The 22,751-nt window shown below is 42.4% G+C and overlaps 1 protein-coding gene across 1 annotated transcript in view; it reads left to right on the forward strand.

Moving 5' to 3' along the window:
* Window positions 1–739: 739 nt before the first annotated feature.
* TM9SF4 (transmembrane 9 superfamily member 4) overlaps window positions 740–22,751 on the forward strand; it is a 56,684-nt gene continuing 34,672 nt past the window's right edge. The window contains exon 1 of the mRNA XM_033839053.2: window positions 740–896. Coding sequence (XP_033694944.1) covers window positions 882–896 — 15 coding nt within the window. The 5' untranslated portion in view covers window positions 740–881. The remainder of the gene's footprint in view (window positions 897–22,751) is intronic.

A 22,751-nucleotide genomic window follows, 5' to 3' on the forward strand; every position in this document is an offset into this window, starting at 1 on the left:
ATGGACCAAGAGAACTTTCAGGTCTCTCCCAATTTTAACTCCACAACTCTTTGGGTCTCCTTTTCCAGCTACTGGAAACTGAGGCTTAGGAACGATGAGTGACTTGCCTCGAGTCCCACACTTAGGTAAGTAGCACATGGTTAAGTCCACATTCAAAGATGTTTCCCTCCATTAAAGATGCTGCTTTTCCTTCATTCATTTAATTAGTGTATTGTGTTGGGCACCTAACATATGCCAGAAGGAGTATACATAAGAGTCTAATGACAATTATTTATTGAATAATAGTATGTAACATTATGTCATTGGATCCTCATCATAAACGTATGATGAAGGTATTATAATCATCCCCTCTGCATTTCACAGATAAGAATGAGGCAGAGCGAGGTTAAATAAAAGGCAGGATCCTACCCACATAGGAATTATATTTTATTGGAGAGGATATAGGATATTCAAGCAAGTAATTAAATATATAATTACAAATTATTCTGCTAATAGAGCCCTGGTACCCATCCCACTCACCCATATCAGGGGCCTCAGGTAACCCTGGCAACGGGTCTTCCTGCCAATAGTAAAAATGGAGTCCACAAAACAAGTGCGTTTACTCACACCTCTATTACCCACAATGCAGTGTCAAGAGTGGGAGGAGCAGGCTCTGCCAGGAGTTAACATGGCTCCCGTAGTTACACCATTCTCTCTTTTCACCTAATCAGCGACCTGACTCCCCAGACCAAGCTACCGATCAGCAGCTAAGTCTTCTTTGCCCCTCCACTCACCGCCACGAAAGGAGCAACTGAAGGCAGGCAGCACCTTGCGGAGTTTAACTCCGTAACCAGGGAAACACTACTTCCGCTGACGTCACTACGACGACACGTGGATCCAAGATGGCGGCTGCGATGGTGAGTGAAGGAGGCTCCGGGAGCCGGAGATGGAGCGGGGCCCTCCGGGAGATCCCAGGACTTTCCGGCGTCCCATGCCTGGCCCGAGCCACCTCAGGGACTCCTAGTGCAGGCCTGAGGGACATCCCTGACAGGACTTGACTCCCCCAAACTCCCCCTCTCCGGCCTTTGCCCCGCACTCAGTCTTGTCAAGGCCCGAAGTTTTGGGGGAGGCACTGGGTCGGAGGAAAGGTCTCAAACACCGCCTCCGTCGGTTCCTATTCTGGCTTTGGTCTCCGCATCCTGTGACTCCCATTTCCCAGTTTTCACTTTCCAGCCCTGATCTCTCTGAAGAGCCCCCAGTTATTCCCACCTTCGCTCCTCCCTCTCACGTCCAGACCCTGCTCTCTCCGCCTCCCCACTGTCTTGACCAGTCCGCGGATGCGTCCTCACCTCTGACCAACCTTCCAGCCCAAATACTGTGTCAGATCTTTTCCAGAGCCCTGTCTTCACCTGTACCCTCAGCTGTTTCCACCGCGCACTTGTCTTGACTGCCGATACCCGGAAGCATGCCTTTGGCCCCCCCCATCCTCCATCCCCAGATTCTTCCCTAATCATTTCTCCTGTCTTCTCTCAACTCCCTGCCTCTCTCATAGGGAGCTTTTATCCCACTGGTTTTCAAACTTAACTGTGCATAAGACTCGGGGTGTGTGCTTGGAGGTTGTTAAAAATGCAGTTTCCAAAGATTATAATTCCTTAGGGCTAGATGATGCCCAGGAATCTGCACTTTTATTAGCACTGTAGCGATTATGATCGAGATGGTCTGTAACTACGTTTCGAAAAACACTGTACCAGCCCCGCCTGCCCCCCTCCCCTTCCCGTGCCCCTACAGGATGAAGCCTGTGTGTGAATAAGGGTATGTGGATAAGCTGTGCCTGGAAAGTGGGTCAGAACTTGCTGGCTTCTGGTACAGAACGCTGGAAGTAGATCTATGAAGGACTGGCCCTTTCTTCTTCCAGAAGCTCGGCTCACATTCTGCTTGTCAAGAGACCAGAACCAAAACTAAGTCACTTAGTCCAGAGTGATTGTCTGGGTGTTCCTGTATGTTGCTTCCTCAGCAGATAATTGCATCCTGGGAGTGCACACAAAGGGCATTTGACTTTAGTAAAGAAGATTGTTGTTTAAATTCTTTGGTGTTGATTTTCTCCAAACAAGGGTAGGATATTGGCTGATAACAAATTTCCCTCCTTCCGTTAACCAACTGATAAATTATCCTTTTTGTTTAATAAAGGGATTCCTTGTTTAGAACCTCAGAGGTCAGGTAAAAGTCTTCACAGTCTTGCCTGATAAAAATCCCCAAAGTGGTATGTTGAAACGCATTTTTTTTCTGGGCCACATTCAGAACAAGAATGGCATAAGAACTTAACAGGAAAAGTCACACCCGCTTTCACAAAAGTTCAATAAAATGGCATTTATTGCATTGCACTGGGAAATTCCTGCCCTGTTCTGAGGTTTTTAAGAGGTAATAAGTTAACATATTTCTGGTACACATTTATTTGATCAACAAATATTTGAGGGCCTGCTCTGTGCCAAGACCTAGAGATGTTCTGGTGAATTAGAGGGTCAAGGTCCCTACCTTCGTGGAGCCTTTCTAGTCTGAGGAGACAGGCAGTGAGTAAGTAAACAAATACATGAACAAGGTAGTGTCAGGTAGTAGTAAGTGCTGTGAAGATGGCAAGGTGAAATGGTAGTGATTGGGGGTGACAGGGTGATGCACCTGCTTTGCATTAAGTGGTCAGAGAAGTCTTCTCAGAGAAAGTGACATGAGTTGAGACCTGATTGACAGGAAGGAACTAGCAATGCAAAGAGTGTTCCAGGTAAAGGAAATGGCAAGCGTAAAGGGCCAAGGTGGGAAAGAGTATGTTTGAGGAACATAGAAGGCTGGAGGGACTGAAACATGGTGAGGAGTCAGGGTGTGGTGCAGAGAATGATACAAGAGGAAATGGCAGAGAGGCAGGAAGAGCTGTGTTTCTAGAAGCATGCCTATAATTGTGGTGGGTTGTAGTCTACAGTTTACAGTCTGTGGACTGCATTTTGAAAGACTGTTCTGTTAGGTGCTTCGCCTTCCCATCCTCTCCAGAACGTTACATTAAGGGAGCCGGCTTGTTCTCAGCCTGCAGAGAAACAATGGAAAGGAGTTTGGATTTTATTCTAAGGACAGTGGAAAGCACAGTGATTTCGTGTTTGTTGTGTCACCTGGGAGTGTCGTCCTGTGCTTTCATGAATACTGTAACTGATTTCAAGAAACTGAGGATGTAATGTATACAGTGACCCACAGAGGCCATTTTAAAGAGTGCACGTGAGAAACTTCACGTTTGATGCAATGGTGAAAAGGCATGGAAGCAAGTTTATTACAGGGGGATATGTGTGACAGGCAGAGTGGGCAGATGGACTTGAGCTTGGTCTGTATTAAGCACTTTATTACACGCAAGTCAGAACAGTCCCCACACCCTCGTACACATAGGTTGTTGCACAGCTGTTGGGAATGGAAGTGTGTGGATCTGCTTTGGGGTATCTGGGTTTTGAGGCAAGTCATACAAGGAAAGAGGAAGTGAGCTAATAGATTCAGTGACCGTGGGAACATGCTGGGTTTTGGTTTATTCTTTTGTTTTGCAAGTTAGGGTTGTGGACGCAAGTTTCAAGTGGTATTTATGTGTTTCTCCCCCTTCCCCTCCTTAGTGATTTGTTCTTCTTCCCCAGGGGTTGGCTGCCACCTCCCAGGTCTGTGTTAGCACAATGGGGTTTCCTGAACTTCCTGCAGCATAGGAGTAGGTGGCTGGTGTAAACTGAAGCTCTCTAGTTTTCCTGCCTTCCTCCTGCCCTGGATTTAGACGACTCTATAAAGTTACAGGATACTGAGTTGATCTAGCTGGGTCTGAGGTGAGAAGCAGGCTCATGTCTCACTCCTTATGGAACTCTTGATCATATGGAATATGCTTTGGGGAATATTATTTTCATGGAACTTGGGAAATGTCCATTGAATGCATTTGTAGGCATCTCAGGAGTCTAGAAACCTCCATTTGGAGAATAAAACTCTGTGTATTTCTCTCACATAATCATTGTTTATACTGTTTGGGGTTTTATCTTTTTCCCTTTTTATTGGAATATAATTCATATACCATAAAATTCACCCTTTTAAAGTTTACAGTTCAGTGGTTTTTAGTATATTCACAAAGTTGTGTAACCTTCACTGTTATCTACTTCCAGAACATTTTCATCACCCTATAAAGAAACCCATTAGCAGCCACTTCCCACTCCCCCTTTCCCACCAGTCCCTGGCAACCACTAATATACTTTCTGTCTGTATAGATTTTTCTTTTCTGGACATTTCATATAAATGGAATCAAACAATATGTGGTGTTTTGTATCTGACTTTTTTTTTTTACATGGCATAATGTTTTCAAACGTCATCCATGTTGTAGCATGTATCAATATTTCATTCCTTTTTATGGTCAAATAATATTCCATCGTATGGATAGACCTCGTTTTGTTTATCCTTTCATCCGTTGATGGACTTTGGGATCGTTTCCACTTTTTGGCTGTTACGAATAACACTGGTATGAACATTTTGTGTACAAGTTTTTGCGTGAACATAGGTTCTCAGTTTTCTTGGGTATATACCTAGGAGTGGAACTGCTGGCTCAGTTCTCACTGTTTTGAGGTTACTTGGGTTTGATCCAGTCCAGAGGCAGGGGAATGGCCAGAATGACCTCAAGGTTCCTTTGAGCAGATGGAAGCAGTGCTAGCCAGTTCCCCCCCGCCCCCCGTCCCATCCCGCACTGGCCCCCCCAACCCAGTCAGAAGCACAGGAGCCGTTTTTAGTGGTGGAATCTGGATGATAGAGGCCTGGAACAAGAGGCAGGAGGCCTGGACTCTGCTACCAGTCCTGTGTGTGACAAGTTGCTGTCTCCCCTGGGCCTCACATGTGGATGGGCATCAGCCCATTGAGGAAAGAGCACTGGAGCAGGAGTCAGCAGCCGGAGCTTAGTCCCAGCACTGCCACTGATCCACCGTGTAGCCTGGGGCAGATTATTTTGGCTTTTTTGGTTTGTTTCAACACATGTCATATGTGAAATTAAGATTTAGACTTGAGGATTTCTAAAGTCTTGGTTGAAAATTTTGTGGTTTACAGTACTTGTATTTAAGGTGATTTTTGCTAATATGCCTATAAAATCAGATTGATTTTTATTTTTCATGACCATAATCCCTGTGGTCTTCCCAAGCGGCTGTCTGTTGGTTGTGTTGTCTGCTCTCTCGAGTTGCTCCACCTGGCACATGTTCTGCAGGAGTCACTGCGTCTTTGGAGCTGAGGCGCCGACACCAGGCCTTGGTACAAATGTGTTTCTCTGAGGAATCCCTTTAAAGGAGTGCCCTTAATCCCCTCAGGAAGTCCAGAGAAGGCAGAGATGGCATTAAGTTGCCTCTTGGTTTCTCTTTTACAACTTGGACAAAAGTTCCCCTTTGATCTCAGCATTAAAGAAGCAGGTCACAGAATGTTGGAGAAGGTTGAGTTTTGATCTCTGGGCACTGGCAGGAAGGTGGGAAGGACCCAGGATGAACAGGGCCATCTGGCCGTAGACGAATGGTAGGAGCCACCTACCACCCCAAACCTGCTTTGATCCCTGAACCATTTGCTGACACTGGTAGTTCCCAAGTGGGGCACGGCTGGGGACACCGCGACTTCTTGGTTCCGTCTCATTCCTCTTCATTGCTTCCTTCTCTGCCCCCTACCATGATTTCTCACCTATGCCCGAACATTAAACTGACAGACCTCCCAGGGTTGAAGTCTGAAGGTTTTGTATTCAGAGGCTATGCTAAATGCTACTAGCAGTTCTTAAAAAACAAAATCAAATCACAAATTGGAGCTGAATTCGTAAGCCAGTTTGGAAGGGAGTCTGGGTGTCCTGGCAAGTCACTTAACGTCTTTGGGCCTCAGTTTCTAATGAAGTAGATCAGATGCTATAAATAGACAGTTTATGGACCGCATCTTCATATGGATTTGATTGGGGTGGTGGGGGTGGAGGATGGAGATTGGCAGGCACAGGACTTTAAATGTTTTCTAATTAGTTGCCAATATTTAATAATTGGGAGATTTCACATTACAAAAACTCTAAAGTTTCATTTTTTCTTGAAAATTTGGGCCCAAGTCCCTCGTCAGGAGCATTCCCCATGCAGGACCCAGTTTGTCATTTTCTCTTCCACTCCCTCGTGTCCTGTTCCTTCCTTCACCATTTAGGTAACTTGCCTGGCCCCTCTAGGTGGTTGAACTTGCAACCCCTGAATGAGGTGGTTTCTATAACATTTTTCCTATTTTGACATTCTGATTCAAAAGCAATATGAAAAGGTGTGGTAATCCCCTATGTTACCTAACTTTGAAGGGGAGATTTCTGCTCACAAGATACATTTCAGTTGATAAACCATAGGCTGATCCATTATTCCGTCTAATCCTTACAAAAGCCCATTTTACAAATGAAGAAACTAAGGCTTGGTCTAAGGACCTGGGCTAGAATCTGACACTCTGATTGGTTTTATGACTTTGGTAAAACTATTTGCTTCTTTAAACCTGTTACTTTAAAAACATTTTTTTATTGTGGTAAAATAGACATAACATAAAATTCATCATTTTAGCTATTTTAAGTGTGCAGTGGCATTAAGTACCTTCACATTATTGTGCAACTGTCACCACCATACATCTTTAAAGCTTTTTCATCCGGGCTTCCCTGGTGGCGCAGTGGTTGAGAGTCCGCCTGCCGATGCAGGGGACACGGGTTCATGCCCCGGTCCGGGAAGATCCCACATGCTGCGGAGCGGCTAGGCCCGTGAGCCATGGCCGCTGAGCCTGCGCATCCGGGGCCTGTGCTCCGCAACGGGAGAGGCCACAACAGTGAGAGGCCCGTGTACCGCAAAAAAAAAAAACAAAAAAACAAAAAACTTTTTCATCCGAATCGGTTTCCTTATTTTTACCTTTTTTTTTTGGCTACGTTGGGTCTTCGTTACTGCGCGCGGGCTTTCTCTAGTTGCGGCGAGCGGGGGCTGCTCTTCGTTGCAGTGCGCAGGCTTCTCATTGCAGTGACTTCTCTTGTTGTGGAGCACGGCCTCTAGGTGCGTGGGCTTCAGTAGTTGTGGCACGTGGGCTCAGAAGTTGTGGCTCACAGGCTCTAGGGCACAGGCTCAGTAGTTGGGGCACACGGGCTTAGTTGCTTTGCGGCATGTGGGATCCTCCCGGACCAGGGTTCGAACCCACCTCCCCTGCATTGGCAGGCGGATTCTTAACCACTGAGCCACCAGGGAAGCCCGGTTTCCTTATTTTTAAAATGAGGATGATACTTTCCTCAAAGGATTGTTGTGATGATTAAATGAAATATGAGATGAACATGCCTAGCGCAAAGAGAGCTCTCTGTAACTTTCCTACTCCATGGTTTGAAGTCTTTAGGAGACGAACCATCTAAGCCTATTGCTTGGGCTAACTGAGAGTCCTTTTACAAATACCCAGGGGGAGAGGGAAGGTCAGTGCATTTTTTATGTTTTATTTCTGCACTTGCTAGCCTCAAGGTTTGGGTCTGGTTGTCTTTTGCTTGGTGAGGGTAGTTACTAGTTTCACCTGGACTTCCACAGCCTGCTGTGGGTTGTTCCCTACCCCCAAAGAACAGTTTTGAGTCTTTTTGTGTGTCTCTGCTCAATAGCTATTCTGTGTCTTTGGGCTCTGAAATAAAGGCTACATTTTCAGTCTCCTGTGGCTAATTTGGTTCTGGTTTGGTTTTTTTTGCTTGTGTGATTGTTTTGGTTCATTTGTTTGTTTGTTTTTCTTCCTGAGGTCTTTAGCTGTCCTTCATGTGTGGTTGAATTCTTAGGGAGCTTTAACTGATTAGGTAACTGATTTCAGTTAACTGTTTGCAAACTGTGCCCCAAAGCCTTTTTCTTTGTTCTTCGCAGCCCTGGGGAGCAGTTACTGAGCAATCTTAAAATGGTGACTGTATCTTTGAAGAGGAAAAAGAAGAATCTAGCTTACTCTTAAGGGAAGGTGCTGCTTTTGCAGCGGGAAAGGCATGGAATAGAAACCAGGAAGGCTGTTCAGATTGGCCAGACTCTATCTCTAGGTGATGCTGTTTATGGGAAAGACGACTGTAAGGCAGAGGGCTCCAGAAAACAAAAGGTTAACTTCTGCCCACAGAGAAATATGAGTGAATGAAATAATTTTCAGTTCTCAGGGGAAACTTCCTATTTTCTTTGGAAGAAGTTAATTGTTCATACCTTTCAAACTGGGTGGTGCAAATTTGGGCGGGGGGTGAGGGGTGATTTTTGGTCCTAGTAGTCCTTCATTGGGCTGTTGTTTCGGAGAAAATTTTCTGCGTGCCCAGCCCCCAAGAATAAAGTAGATAGGGAGGGCAAGACCTTGATTCTTAGGCCTCTCGAGCTTTATAACTTTTCAGGTCACCCATATCTTTGCCAGTGATAGGGTGTTAGATTACAGCACAAGGGCTTCTAGATTGCCATCACCTTGTTCCTTGACATGCTGCCTTTGCAGTCTTGTGACTTGGAAACCAAGTCAAGCAAAATAACGTTGAATGGACTGGTTCACCTCTCCTAGGACTCTGCTCCTTTCATGGCTCTGAACTTGCAGCAGATGTTTCCTAAATACTTAATTGGCTTTTCAAACTGAACCTCATGTGAGAGTTCCTGTGGTGATCAATTAAAAATTAAAGGAAGATATAAAGGAATTTCCCAAGAAGCAGGTACTTTGCTTCTCCCTAATTTCCTTACAGAAATGAAATATGGGTCAAACATCCTCTATGAGGCTATCAGGGCTACAGAGGTAATTAAGTCAGATAATCACAAAAGTTGGAATGGGATCCAGTACAGGGGTCTTTATCAAGGGCCCATGAACTTCTAGGTCCTTTGATCCTCTTGGAATCATACATCAGATTCTGCATTTCGGAGTGTTTTTTTCTGGGAGCAGCGTCTGTAGCTTTTTAAGATTCTTAGGGGGATTTGCAACACTTTCCCAAGATTAAGAATTACTGATCTGGTCTGGTTACCCACACACCTGGCTTCAGAATCTCCTCTGCATCATTCTTACCTTGTAGCTCCCATTATCTGCACATCTTTGGGGGAACTTGCCCATGTATTTTCAGAGGCAGCCTTCCCCTTCTTAAAGTGTCAATGTATTTATTTTGAATATAGGTGATCCATATACTTGGGAAAAAGTATGAAAGCTATAAATGAAAAGAAAGTCACTCAGCTACCCCACCATCCATTCATCAGGTGTAGTCTTTGATTTTTAAAAAAATGTTTCTCCAGAACATCTTTATGCACATAAAACGTCTATTTTTAAAAACCTTTTGTTATAAAAATTTTCCAACATACACAAAAGTAGAAGAAATAGTATAAAGAACCTCTGTAACCCATTACCCAACTTCAGCAATTGCTATTATATTGCCAAACTTGTTTTGTCTATACCTCCCCCTAGTTGATTTTTTTTTCTTCAGGTTTTTGAAGGTATCATTTAACACCATAAAATTACCCATTTTAAGTGTACAGTTCAATAATTTTTCATATAGACTTATACAACCATCTTCATAATGACACAAAGTTTTAGACATTTCTGTCACCCCAACAAATTCCCTTACAGTCAAGGGATTGACACTTGCAGCCAATAACACTGTTCCCACAGCCAGCCAACCACTGATCTGCTTTCTGTCTCTATAGATTTGCCTTTTCTGGGCATTTCATGTAAGTGAAATCATGTAGTACATAGACTTTCACATCTGGCTTCTACCTAGCATAATATTTTTGAGGTTCATCCATGTTGTAACATGAATTGGTAGTTTTTATTGCTGAATAGTATTCCATTGTACAGCTATACTACATTTTGTTTATCCATTCACCAATTGATGGGTGTTTGGGTTGTTTCCAATTTTGGACTGTTGTGATCAAAGCTGTTAGGAACGTTCATGTGCAAGTCATTGTATGGACATGTATTTCCTTTTCTTTTGGGTAAATGCCTAGGATTGGAATTACTGGATAGTATGGTAAGTTTATGTTTAACTCTTTAAAGATACTGCCAAACTTTATATATTCTGGATGCAAGTCCCCTATCAGATATGTGATTTACAAAGGTTTTTCTACTAGTCTGTGGCCTGTTTTTCATTTTCATTTCTTTTTTTTTGTTTGTTTTGCGGTACGCGGGCCTCTCACTGTTGTGGCCTCTCCTGTTGCGGAGCACAGGCTCCGGACACGCAGGCTCAGCGGCCATGGCTCACGGGCCCAGCCGCTCTGCGGCATGTGGGATCTTCCCGGACCAGGGCACGAACCCGTGTCCCCTGCATCGGCAGGTGGACTCTCAACCACTGCACCATCAGGGAAGCCTTTTTTTTTTTTTAATAAATTTATTTTTTATTTATTTATTTTTGGCTGCATTGGGTCTTTGTTGCTGCACGCAGGCTTTCTCTAGTTGTGGCGGGCAGGGGCTACTCTTCGTTGTGGTGCGCGGGTTTCTCATTGCGGTGGCTTCTCTTGTTGCAGAGCACAGGCTCTAGGCGCACAGGCTTCAGTAGTTGTGGCACGTGGGCTCAGTAGTTGTGGCTTGTGGGCTCTAGAGCGCAGGCTCAGTAGCTGTGACGCATGGGCTTAGTTGCTCCACGGCATGTGGGATCTTCCTGGACCAGGGCTCGAACCCGTGTCCCCTGCATTGGCAGGTGGTTTCTTAACCACTGCACCACCAGGGAAGTCCTCATTTTCTTAATGATATCTTTGAAGTATAAAAGTTTTAAATTTTGATGAAATTCAATTTATCAGTTTTTTAAAATATAGGTTGTGCTTTTGTATCTAAGACATCTTTGCCTAACCCAGGGGCACAGACTTTCTCCTAGAAGTTTTATCATTTTAGCTTTTATATTTAGGTCTATGATCTATTTTTAGTTAATTTTTATATGAGATGTGAGGTTCCTTTTGCACGTGGTTACCCAATTGTCCAAGTACCATTTGTTGAAAAGGCTATCCTTTCCCTATTGAATTGCTTTGGCAACTTTGTTGAGAGTCAATTTACTGTAAATGCAAAGATTTATCTCTAGACTTTTAATTTTGTTCCATTGGGGTTTTTTTTGTTTCGTTTTTTAAAATTATTTATTTAGGGCTTCCCTGGTAGTGCAGTGGTTGAGAGTCCGCCTGCCGATGCAGGGGACACGGGTTCGTGCCCTGGTTCGGGAAGATCCCACATGCCGCGGAGCGGCTGCACCTGTGAGCCATGGCCGCTGAGCCTGCGCGTCCCGAGCCTGTGCTCCGCAACGGGAGAGGCCACAACAGTGAGAGGCCCGCGTACCGCAAAACAAAAACAAAAACAAAACAAAACAAAAAAAATTACTTAATTAATTTATTTTATTTTTGGCTGTGTTGGGTATTCGTCGCTGCGCACAGGCTTTCTCTAGTTGCGGGGAGCAGGGGCTACTCTTTGTTGCGGTGCACGGGCTTCTCATTGCGGTAGCTTCTCGTTGTGGAGCACAGGCTCCAGGCGCGTGGGCTTCAGTAGTTGTGGCACTCAGGCTTAGTAGTTGTGGCTCGCGGGCTCTAGAGCACAGGCTCAGTAGTTGTGGCACACGGGCTTAGTGTATTACACGCCATGTGGGATCTTCCCAGACCAGGGCTCAAACCCATGTCCCCTGCATTGGCAGGCGGATTCTTAACCACTGCACCACCAAGGAAGTCCACGTTCCAGTGGGTTTTATGCTTATCCTTACCACACTGTCTTGATTACTGTAGCTTTATAATTGCTTAGAAATTGGTAGTGTAAATCCTCTAGTTTTGTTCTTTTTTGAAGTTGTTTTGGATATTCTAGGTCCTTTGTGCTTCCAGGTAAATTTCAGGGTCAACTTGTCAGTTTCAACAAAAAAGCCTACTGGGATTTTGATAGGGATTGCACTGAATCTATAGATTAGTCCGGGGAAAATTGCCATCCTAACAATATTGTCTTCCAATCCAGTGTGGAATGTCTCTCCAATTGTTTAGATCTTCTTTTGTTTTTCTTAGCAATGTTTTGTAATTTTCAGTGTACAAGTCCTTTTTGAAAACTTATTTCTAAATATTTTATTCTTTTTGAAGTACTGTGGATGGAGCTATTTTCTTTTCTTTTTTTTTCTTTTTTTGGTCACACTGTGCAGCAAGTGGGATCTTAGACTCCTAACCAGGGATCAAACCTGGTCCAGTAGTTAAGACTGCCAGGGAAGTCCCTGCAATATTTTCTTAATTTTATTTTTGGATTGTTTGTTGTTAGTGTGTAAAAATACAATTAATTTTTATATATTGATCTTGTAGTCTGTGACCTGGCTCAACTTGTTTATTAGTTCTAGTTGTTGTTTTGTGGATTTCTTAGGATTTTCTAGATACAAGATATGTGATCTGCAGATAAAAGCACTTTTACTTTTTCCTTTTAATCTGGATGACTTTAATTATTAGCTTTAGTGCACATTATTTGCATTTATAGAACCGTGTTGAATAGGAATGGGAAAAGTGGACATCCTTGCCTTGTTCCTCTTCTTAGGGGGAAGCATTCAGTCTTTCATCAAGTATGATGTTGGCCATGGGTTTTTCAAAGCTACCATTTATCTGATTGAGGAAGTTCTTTTTTATTCCTAGTTTGTTGAGAGTTTTTATCATGAATGTGTGTTGGATTTTGTCAAGTGCATTTTCTGCATCAGTTGTGATGATTGTATAGTTTTTGTCCTTTATTCTATTTATATGGTGTATTACATTATTTGATTTTCAGATATTAAGCCAACCTTGCATTCCTGGGCTAAACCCCACTTGGCCATGATGTGTAAACCTTTTTATATGTTGCTGGATTCAATTTGCTAATATTTTGTGAAGGATTTTTCTGTCTGTGTTCCTGAGGAATATTTGTAGTTTCCTTTTCTTGTGATGTCTTTGGCTTTGGTACATTCTTTTAACAAATTTATTTAGACAAATGATATTATGCTATACATACACTGCTGTGCATCTTTTTTTTTCAACTTAATATCTTATGTTGGCAGTATTTCAATAATAATTCTACCTTCCATTTAAGTATATATTGTGCTAAATTGCCCTCCCCAAATTTACCTATATCTAGTGTATTCAGATTTTCTTTAAACTTTGACTCTGAAAGGTGAAAAGATGTCATTATTTTCATTTACAGTTTTTAGATTATGAATGATGTTGAGCATCTTTTTGTGTCTGACCATTTGAACTTTTAAACTGCCCATTCTTTTTTTTTTTTTTAATACTTCTTATTTATTTATTTATTTTTGGCTGTGTTGGGTCTTCATTGCTGCGTGTGGGCTTTCTCTAGTTGTGACGAACGGGGGCTACTCTTCTCTGTGGTGTGTGGGCCTCTCACCGTGGTGGCCTCTCTTGTTTCGGAGCATGGGCTCTAGGCGCGCGGGCTTCAGTAGTTGTGGCTCACGAGCTCTAGAGCACAGGCTCAGTAGTTGTGGTGCACAGGCCTAGTTGCTCCGCGGCATGTGGGATCTTCCCAGACCAGGGCTCGAGCCCATGTCCGCTGCACTGGCAGGCGGATTCCTAACCATTGCGCCACCAGGGAAGCCCTTAACTGCCCATTCTTATCCTTATGGGTTATTTGTCCTTTATTGGTTTGTAAGAGCTCTTGGTGTATTGAAGAAATTAGCCCTTTGTCAGGTGTGTGGGAAATATTTTTATTCAAATTGTCTTTTTCTTTTTCTATGGTGATTTTTTTTTCATTTTCTTCCTTCTTCCTTTATATTCTTTTTCTTAATAGCTTCTGGATTTTGTTTTCTTCTTAGAAAACTTTCCATGTCAAGATTGTTTAAAAGTATAGCTATATTTTCTTCTGATACTGCTCTTATTTCAGTTTCTACGTTGAAGTCTTTTCTGTCTTCTCCAATACCAGTTTGGATAGCTCTGTATTTTAATATTTAGTAGAACTAGTATGCCTTCATTATTTTTCTTTTCAAAATAATCCTGAAGTAAAGGATAAGTGTGAAACTGACTAGAGTGATTTGTTTGTTGGCAGTAAAGCATTGAATTGGGGGAGGGGCAAGGAAGACAAAGTATTGGAGAGGAAAAGAATTAGAGAGGGAGGGTAAAGGGAGACAAAAAGCAATTAATCTGTGCCATCAGGTTCTTCTTTGGATACCTCTAATCATGAGGTATCCAAATTATCTCCCAGCTTGGCTCCCACAGTGGGGACAAACTTCTGATCACTCAGCTCTGCCAGGTTTGGTACAGCTGGACTTCCTTTACTCTGCAGATAATTTGCTGTGTGAACACGTCACTTCCCCTCTCTGGCCTCCTGGATTACTTGACTCTGAGGTTCTTCAAAAGGTGTCTTTTTTTTTTTTTTGGCTGCGTTGGGTCTTCATTGCTGTACGGGCTTTCTCTAGTTGTGGTGAGCGGGGGCAACTCTTCGTGGTGGTGCATGGACTTCTCATTGCGGTGGTTTCTCTTGTTGCGGAGCACGGGCTCTAGGCGCGCAGGCTTCAGTGATTGTGGCACGTGGGCTCAGTCGTTGTGGCTCGCGGGCTCTAGAGCGCAGGCTCAGTAGTTGTGGCGCACGGGCTTAGTTGCTCTGCGGCATGTGGGGTCCTCCCGGACCAGGGCTTGAACCCATGTCTCCTCTATTGGCAGGCAGATTCTTAACCACTGCGCCACCAGGGAAGTTCCAAAAGATGTCTTTATGGAACCCAACTCTGGGTGGAACTTTGCCTTGTTTTGTTCAACCTTTAGGTTGCTTGGGTTGATGGAATGTCCCATATTTTCAAGGGAATCATGAATTTCTTGAGTTTTATGGGAGGTAATGAGGCTTCTGGTTCACTCTCCTCACTAGGGTAGGGATATCCCCTTTCACCTCCTTCCTTGGTCACCTCCTTCTCTCTGATTTGCTCATGGTTATGGCCTTTTCCTTAGCTAGATAACTCTCTTGTTGGAAGTTTCCTTAGATTGAGCATATATCTCCCTCCTTGCAGTGCACTCATTGGTCCTGCCTTCCGATGCAACCCAGAGCAAAGCCACTCTGCCTTATCAAGCACACACTCTGTGTACTTTACTTAATCCTTACCAGCATCATCACTCAACCGCCCTGCCATGAGTTTAGTATTACTATTTTCTTATTACAAATAAGAAACCAGAGACTCAAAGAGTTTAAAAAACGTGCCCAAAGTCACACAGCTAGGAAGTGGTGGGTCAGGGCTTTGAATTCATATCTGTATGGCCCCCAAAGCCTGTGCTTTTTCCACTACACCAGTGGTTCTCAGAGTGTTATCCCAAGACAAGACCAGCAGTACCAGCATCTCCTGCGGACTTGTTAGAAGTGCAGATTCCCAGGCCCTGCTCCAGAGCTACTGAAAGAGACATTCTGGGGGTTAGACCCAGGAATCTGTTTTAATAATCCCTCCTGGTGATTTCCTTGCCTGTTCAAGTTTCAGAACCACTGCCTCCCATTCTGCTTCCCCACCTGGCTGCTGCCTCTGTTCACATCTGACCAAGAATTTATAGGTAATTTCTCTAGGGCTGGATATTACTATGTCTCTGGAGCAGAAATGTGCTGCACACACACACCTTTCCCCCGAACACATACACACGTGGACTTGGTAACCAGAGTCATTTTTAAAACTGCAGATATGATGTATCTCTTTCCTACTTAAAGTTCTTCAGTGTCTCCCCAATGCACTAAGGAGAAAGCCCAAACTCCTCAGTGTGACTTTTGTGTGATGTATCCCTTACCCGTTTTCCAGTCTCCTGTCTACACAGACCTATTCATGCTTGCTACTCACGTGAACTAGAAATGTTGTCATCACCTGGGAGCTTGTTAGAAATACAGAATCTCAGGCCCCACCCCAGACCTGCGGAATCAGACTCTGCATTTTAATAAGCCCTCCAGGTGATCTATATGCACAGTAAAGTTTGAGAAGCACCAGCCTACACCTCACCTGCCATAAACCCCTTATGGTTGCCCCAGGCCTTCGTGCCTGTGTTTTGCTCTTTCTGGAACACTTCTCTCTTCCCTCTCCTTTCCCTTCAGGCCCTGGGTAGGCTTGAGTTCTTAGATCTGCACCCCATCCCTCTAAGACTGGGCTTGTTGCTGGTCCTGTGTACTTCTTAGCCTCTTAACTGATAGGACAAGAGACTAGGCCCTCCATAGCATCTGCATCTGGGACCTAGTATTGCCATTGGCTGATGACTTGTCTCTGTCCGCCAGCTGGCTGAAAGCTCTTCGTGGGTGTGCATTCTGTGAGGCTGGCACAGTGCCTGACATATAGTAGGTGTTCAATGTAGTGAGCTGATTTCTGTACTGGTTAGAGCATGGGCCTTGGAGTCAGACTGCTTGGGTATAAATCCTGACCCAACTAGTGTTATACCGCCTCTCTGAGCCTCAATTTCCTCATCTCTGAAATGAGAATAGTAAGAGTCTCTATCTCATAGGATTGTTGTCAAGATTAATTGATTAACTGGGTTATTGCATGAAAAGAACCTAGAAGTGTGCCTGGCACATAATCGGTATCCAGTAAATGTTAGCTGCCATTGTTATCATCTTTTAATGCAACTCACCTGCCTGAAAAGAGCATACCTGTTCCTGCACATTCTGATCTTGGGCAAGTTATATAATCTCAGGGTCTCAGGTTAATTGGCAATCATCTGGGAAATGGTGATAGAAATCCCCAGGTAGTTAGTTATAGTTGCCAGAATCGTGCAAGTCAGTGTTTGTAAAGTGCTTAGCACAAAGCAGGGACTTGGTAAATGGAAGGAAGGGACTGTTTGTGCCACAGTGCCTTGTACCTACTTTTAGGTGCTCAGTGACTCTGTGGCTTCTTGTTACTTTTTAATGTTGTTTTCCGCTAGGGTGAGTATTTTCTTTGTTGTTATGTCTTTTTGTTTGTTTGTTTTTTGTGTCTACTTGCTCCATTGGTTTGAGACTTTGGAACAAAAGGGTATTGAAGTCTTTCAGGATTTGCTTTTCATTCCTCTGCAACCTGAGCTCTCATGGAGCCCTTGAGTTCCCCAGGGCAGTGTCTCTCTGCTAAGATTGGAGGATTCTGTTTCAAAAGAACTGGAGTAACTTCTTAGATTTAATTGGCTTGATAACCATAAGAGATTGTAATCCTCTGCCCTGGCTTCACATCACATATCAGATAAGGCAAAAAGTCTGGACTCTGGCTTCCTAGGAAGGGAAATTTAGAACACATATATATTTAAAAAAATTTTATTGACGTATAGTTGATTTACAATGTTGTGTTAATTTCTGCTGTACAGCAAAGTGATTCAGTTATACATATATATATATTCTTTTTCATATTCTTTTCCATTATGGTTTAACACAGGATATTGAATATAGTTTTCTGTGCTATACAATAGGACCTTGTTGTTTATTCATCATATGTATAATACTTTGCACCTGCTAATCCCAACCTCCCAATCCTTCCCTCCCCCACCCTGCCTCCCCCTTGGCAACCACAAGTCTGTTCTCTATATCTGTGAGGAGTCTGTTTCTGTTTTGTAGATATGTTCATTTGTGTTGTATTTTAGATTCCACATATAAGTGATATCATACAGTATATGTCTTTCTCTTTTTGACTTACTTCGCTTAGTATGATAATCTCTAGATCCATCCATGTTGCTGCAAATGGCATTATTTCATTCTTTTTTATGGCTGGGTAATATTCCATTTTGTGTATATGTGTGTGTGTGTGTGTGTGTGTGTGTGTGTATACACAGATACACACACACACACACACACTTGTATGTATTTGCCACATCTTCTTTATCCATTCATCAGTCGATGGACATTTAGGTTGTTTCCGTGTCTTGGCTGTTGTAAATAGTGCTGCTATGAACATAGGGGTGCATGGATCTTTTCAAATTATAGTTTTGTCTGGATATATGCGCAGGAGTGGGATTGATGGGTCATATGGCAACTCTATTTTTAGTTTCTTGAGGAACCTCCATACTGTTCTCCATAGTGGCTGCACCAGTCTTCATTCCCACCAGCAGCGTAGGAGGTAGAGCACATATATTTTTGATTAACAAGAAATAATGATGTTAACTGTGGGCTTTTCATTCGTGGCCTTTATTGCATTGAGGTAAGTTCCTTTTATACTTTTTTTTTGAGAATTTAAATCATGAATGGATTTTTTTTTTTTTTTTTTTTTGCCTGCATTGGGTCTTCGTTGTGCGCAGGCTTTCTCTAGTTGTGGCGAGCAGGGGATACTCTTCACTGCAGTGTGCGGGCTTCTCATAGCAGCTGCTTCTCTTGTTGTGGAGCACGGGCTCTAGGAGTGCAGGCTTCAGTAGTCGTGGAGCGTGGGCTCAGTAGTTGTGGCTCGTGGGCTATAGAACACAGGCTCAGGAGTTGTGGCACACGGGCTTAGTTGCTCCGTGGCATGTGGGATCTTCCTGGACCAGGGCTCAAACCCGTGTTCCCTGCATTGGCAGGTGGATTCTTAATCACTGCTCCACCAGGGAAGTCCATGAATGGATGTTGAACTTTGTTAAATGTTCTTTCTGTGTCTATTGAAAAGATTATGTGATTTTTTCTTTCGCTTTGTTAATGTAGTTTATCACATTGATTGATTTGCATTTGTTGAACCATCCTTGTATCCCAGGGATAAATCCCACTTGATCTTGGTGTATGCTCCTTTTAGCAAGATGTTAAATTCAATTTGCTGGTATTTTATTGGGGATTTTTGCATCTGTGTTCATCAGGGATATTAGCCTATAGTTTTCTTTTCTTGTGGTATCTTTGTCTGATTTTGGTATCAGGTGATGCTGGCCTCATAAAATGAGTTTGGAAGTGTCCCCTCTTGTATTTCTGGAAGAGTTTAAGGATTGGTATTAACTCTTCTTTGAATGTTTGTTAGAATTTACCTTTAAAGCCATCTAGTCCTAGACTTTTCTTTGTTGGGAGGTTTTTGATTACTGATTCAGTCTCCTTTTTATTCAATTTGTTGACCTATAATTGTTCACAATAGACCCTTATGATCCTTTTTGTTTCTTAGGCATCTGTTGTAATGTCTCCTCTTTTATTTCTCATTTTATTTATTTGAGTCTTTTTCTCCTTAGTGTTGCTAAGGGCTTGTCAGTATTTTCAAAAAACCAACACAGTTCTGGTTTTTTTTTTTCCTATTTTTTCACATTCTCTTTTCAATTTATTTCTGCTCTAATCTTATTATTTCCTTACTTCTCCTAACTTGGGCTTAGTTTGTTCTTTTTCTGGTCCCTTGAGATGTAAAGTTGGGTTGTTTGTTTGAGGGTTTGTTTTTTTTTTTAATGTAGGCATTTATCACTCTAAACTTCCTTCTTAGTACTGCTTTTGTTGCATTTCGTAAATTTTGGCATTTTTTTTTCTTTTGTTTAAGGTACCTTTAAAATTCTTGTTCAACTTCCTCTTTGATCTAAGAGGGTGTTGTTTAGTTTTCACCTATTTGCAGGTTTTCCCATTTTCTGCTGTCATTGAGTTCTAGTTTCATTCCTTTGTGGTCAGAAAATATACAGGGAATGATTTCACTCTTTTCAAATTTGTTAAGACTTGTTTTGTGACCTAACATGTGGTCTGTCCTGGGGAATGTTTCATGTGCACCTGAGTAGATGTGCATTCTTCTGCTGTTGGGTGGAAGGTTCTATATATGTCTATATATATAGGTCCATTTGGTCTGTAGTGTTGTTCAAGTCAGCTGTTTAACAGTTTTCTATCTGGATGTTCTATCCAGTATTGTAATTGGGATATTAAAGTCCCCTACTATTATTGCATTGCTGTCAATTTCTCCCTTCAGATCTGTCAATATTTGCTTTATATATTTAGGTGCTCTGATGTTGGGTGCATATATATTTATAATTATTTTATCTTCCTATTGAATTGACCCTTTTGTCATCATATAATGACCTTCTTTGTCTCTAGGCACAGCTTTTTTTTTTTTTTTGGCGGTACACAGGCCTCTCACTGTTGTGGCCTCTCCCCTTGCGGAGCACAGGCTCCGGACGCGCAGGCTCAGCAGCCATGGCTCACGGGCCCAGCCGCTCCGCGGCATGTGGGATCTTCCCGGACCAGGGCGTGAACCCGTGTCCCCTGCATCGGCAGGCAGACTCTCAACCACTGCGCCACCAGGGAAGCTCTCTAGGCACAGCTTTTGACTGAAAGTCTATTTTGTCTGATATAAGTATAGCTACTCCCGCTTTCTTCTGGTTATTGTTTACATGGAACATCTTTTTCTATCCTTTCAATTTCATTGTGTGTGTCTTTAGATGTGTCTCTCGCAGGTGGCATATCACTGGATTTTGTTTTTTTATCAATTCAGCCACTCTATGTCTTTTGATTGGGAATTTAATCCATTTACTCCCCAAGTTATTCTAATGTGCGTCAGGGTTGAGAACCAGTATCCTAGATGTACAGATAGGGTATAGAGGTAATAGATGTCTCAGGGATTCTCACAGTAGGTCCTTGGACAGCTGGAGAGGTGGGAGGTGTCAAGAACTCCTTAAATTTGAGGATTTGAAGCTGTCCTTGGACAGCTGGAAAGGTGGGAGGTGTCAAGAACTCCTTAAATTTGAGGATCAGTTATCAAGTGGATATAGCAAAGATTAAGAACCATAGTATTCAACCTGTATGCGAATGTATGATTTTACATTTTTATAGATCAGAGGTTAGTTGATGCTTATTGTTAGCCTGTTCGATAAGGATTTGTTGAGTACTCACATCACCAAAGCCAGACAAGTGATTAGTGCAGGTGGAGAGATGGCAGCTACTTAAACCATAATACAACATGAAAAGTGCTATAGTAGGGCCTTAAACAAGCACAGATTTAAATACTTGTCAGATAACTTAAGCAGCAGTCTTTGAACATGTATAGATGTGAAAGTTCATTTGGGTGTTGGGTAGTTTCAAATTTCTTGCCTCTAGTGTCATCATAGAGATATTTGCCAACTGCCTTGAAAAATAAAGAAGAAAGAGGATAATTCCTCCTGTGGGGGTCTGAGGGGTTCTTGAAGGAAGCAACATTTCAACTGGACCTCCAAGTGTAGGTAGGACTTGAATTAGGTAAGGGCAAGTGTCAGAAACAGCCTGAGCAAAGGCCTTGAAGGCAGCCTCACCTGGGCAAGTCTGCTTGCCAAGGGCAGAGACAAACTTGGGGTCTTCCTGAAGGCTTAGAAAGAAAAGGTGGGAGGTGCTGATGGAAAGGCATCTTGGGGCCAGCAGGTAGAGTTCATTCCATACCAAGCTAGAATTGCTCTAACCTAGGCGTTCAGAACAGTGATGTTTTCTTTTGCCTAATTTATTTTATTATTTTTCTTAAGTGGTATAAATATGTATAATCCCCAAAGAAAAACTGGAAAATACAGATATGCAAAAAAGGAAAACATCACCTCATTTTCTCAAACATAACTTTAAAAAAGAGGGGCATACCTTGCTGAGCAGGGTTCTATCCCCTGCTTTTTCTACATAAATCTAAAGCTTGAATACTCCTACTCAAGAAGTATATCATCATGTTTAATGACTACATAAAAGGATAAGTGGTTACACCATAATTTAACCCATTCCACTAATATTGGACATTTTACTATTGTAAGTTGTGAACTATTTCACTATTTTAAATAACCCTGTGGTGAACATCCTTTTATGTACATTTTGGCATATTTGTCATATTTTTCTTAACATGTCTAGAAGTAGAATTGCAGGGTCAAAGAGTATGCACTTCTGGGGGACTTTTTTGGGGGGAGGATTTTGATAGCGTCAAATTGCCCTCCAGAAATGTTTCAGTTTATAATCCCTCCAGCCATATGAAAATATCGAAACAGTGACATTTTAATATCTAAAACTAACAGTATCATCTTGGTATAGTCATTAATTCTAAACTGAACTTCTGAATTGCTTTTGGTTGCCAACTTATATTATTCAAAAATTCTAGCATATTGTGGAAATAATTCTTTGCCATTTTTCATCTGTTGATCCTTCCTGTAAGATAAATGGATTTGTGATTTGTTGATAGTATCTATGTGTGAGGATTGTCTGTTTTCTGTATCATTTTTCAAAAATTTAGAGTTGGGTTATTATTTTTAAATGACTTTTGGCTGACATTTGACGTCAGTAGTACAGGGTTTGTCTTCCTTGCATTTAGTTAACTGGAATTCAGGTTCAAAGAGGAATTTGAGGAAAACAAAGGACAGGATTTATTTCTCTCACACAAAGCACTCAATCTAAGGACTGCCCAGTGAGGCCTAGCGAAGAGAGAGGGCTAGAATCTTCTGATGACTGGTCAAGTGGAGGAAATCCTCCACTTGATGGAGAGGAAATCAGAAGCTGTAACCAGCCCACAGTCAGTAGGCTTTCTCTCACAGAAAGAAAGAATAAAACTCTGTTTGTTGTTGCTGTATCAAGGCAAACCCATGCTACTAAAGGCTTCTCTTTGTATGTGCATGGAACATCTCCAGAGGGATTTTCAAGGAACTGGTGCTAGCAGTTGTCTGTGGGGAGCTGAAGAGGGAGGAAGATTTATTTTTCATGGTTATACCCATTTGTACTGTTTGAGTTACTGGATTGGCCAAAAAGTTTGTTCGGGTTTTCCCATAATCTTTGCAAATATTTACTGTATATGTTTTGCTTTTTCAAAACTTTTTTAACCTAGTTATTTTTTTAAAAGCCTCTCACGCATGGTTATGTAATATGTTAACATTAGAGGAAAGTGGGTGAAGAGTATATGGGAACTCTCATAGTATATTCTGTAAATCTAAATTTATTTAAAAATAAAAAGTTTAAAAAAATGACAGAGGCGGGGAGCATACTGACTTCCTATACAGAATCCTACCCCATGAGACATTTTT

Source organism: Tursiops truncatus, chromosome 15 (genome assembly GCF_011762595.2).
Source record: "Tursiops truncatus isolate mTurTru1 chromosome 15, mTurTru1.mat.Y, whole genome shotgun sequence".
Taxonomy (NCBI): Eukaryota; Metazoa; Chordata; class Mammalia; order Artiodactyla; family Delphinidae; genus Tursiops; species Tursiops truncatus.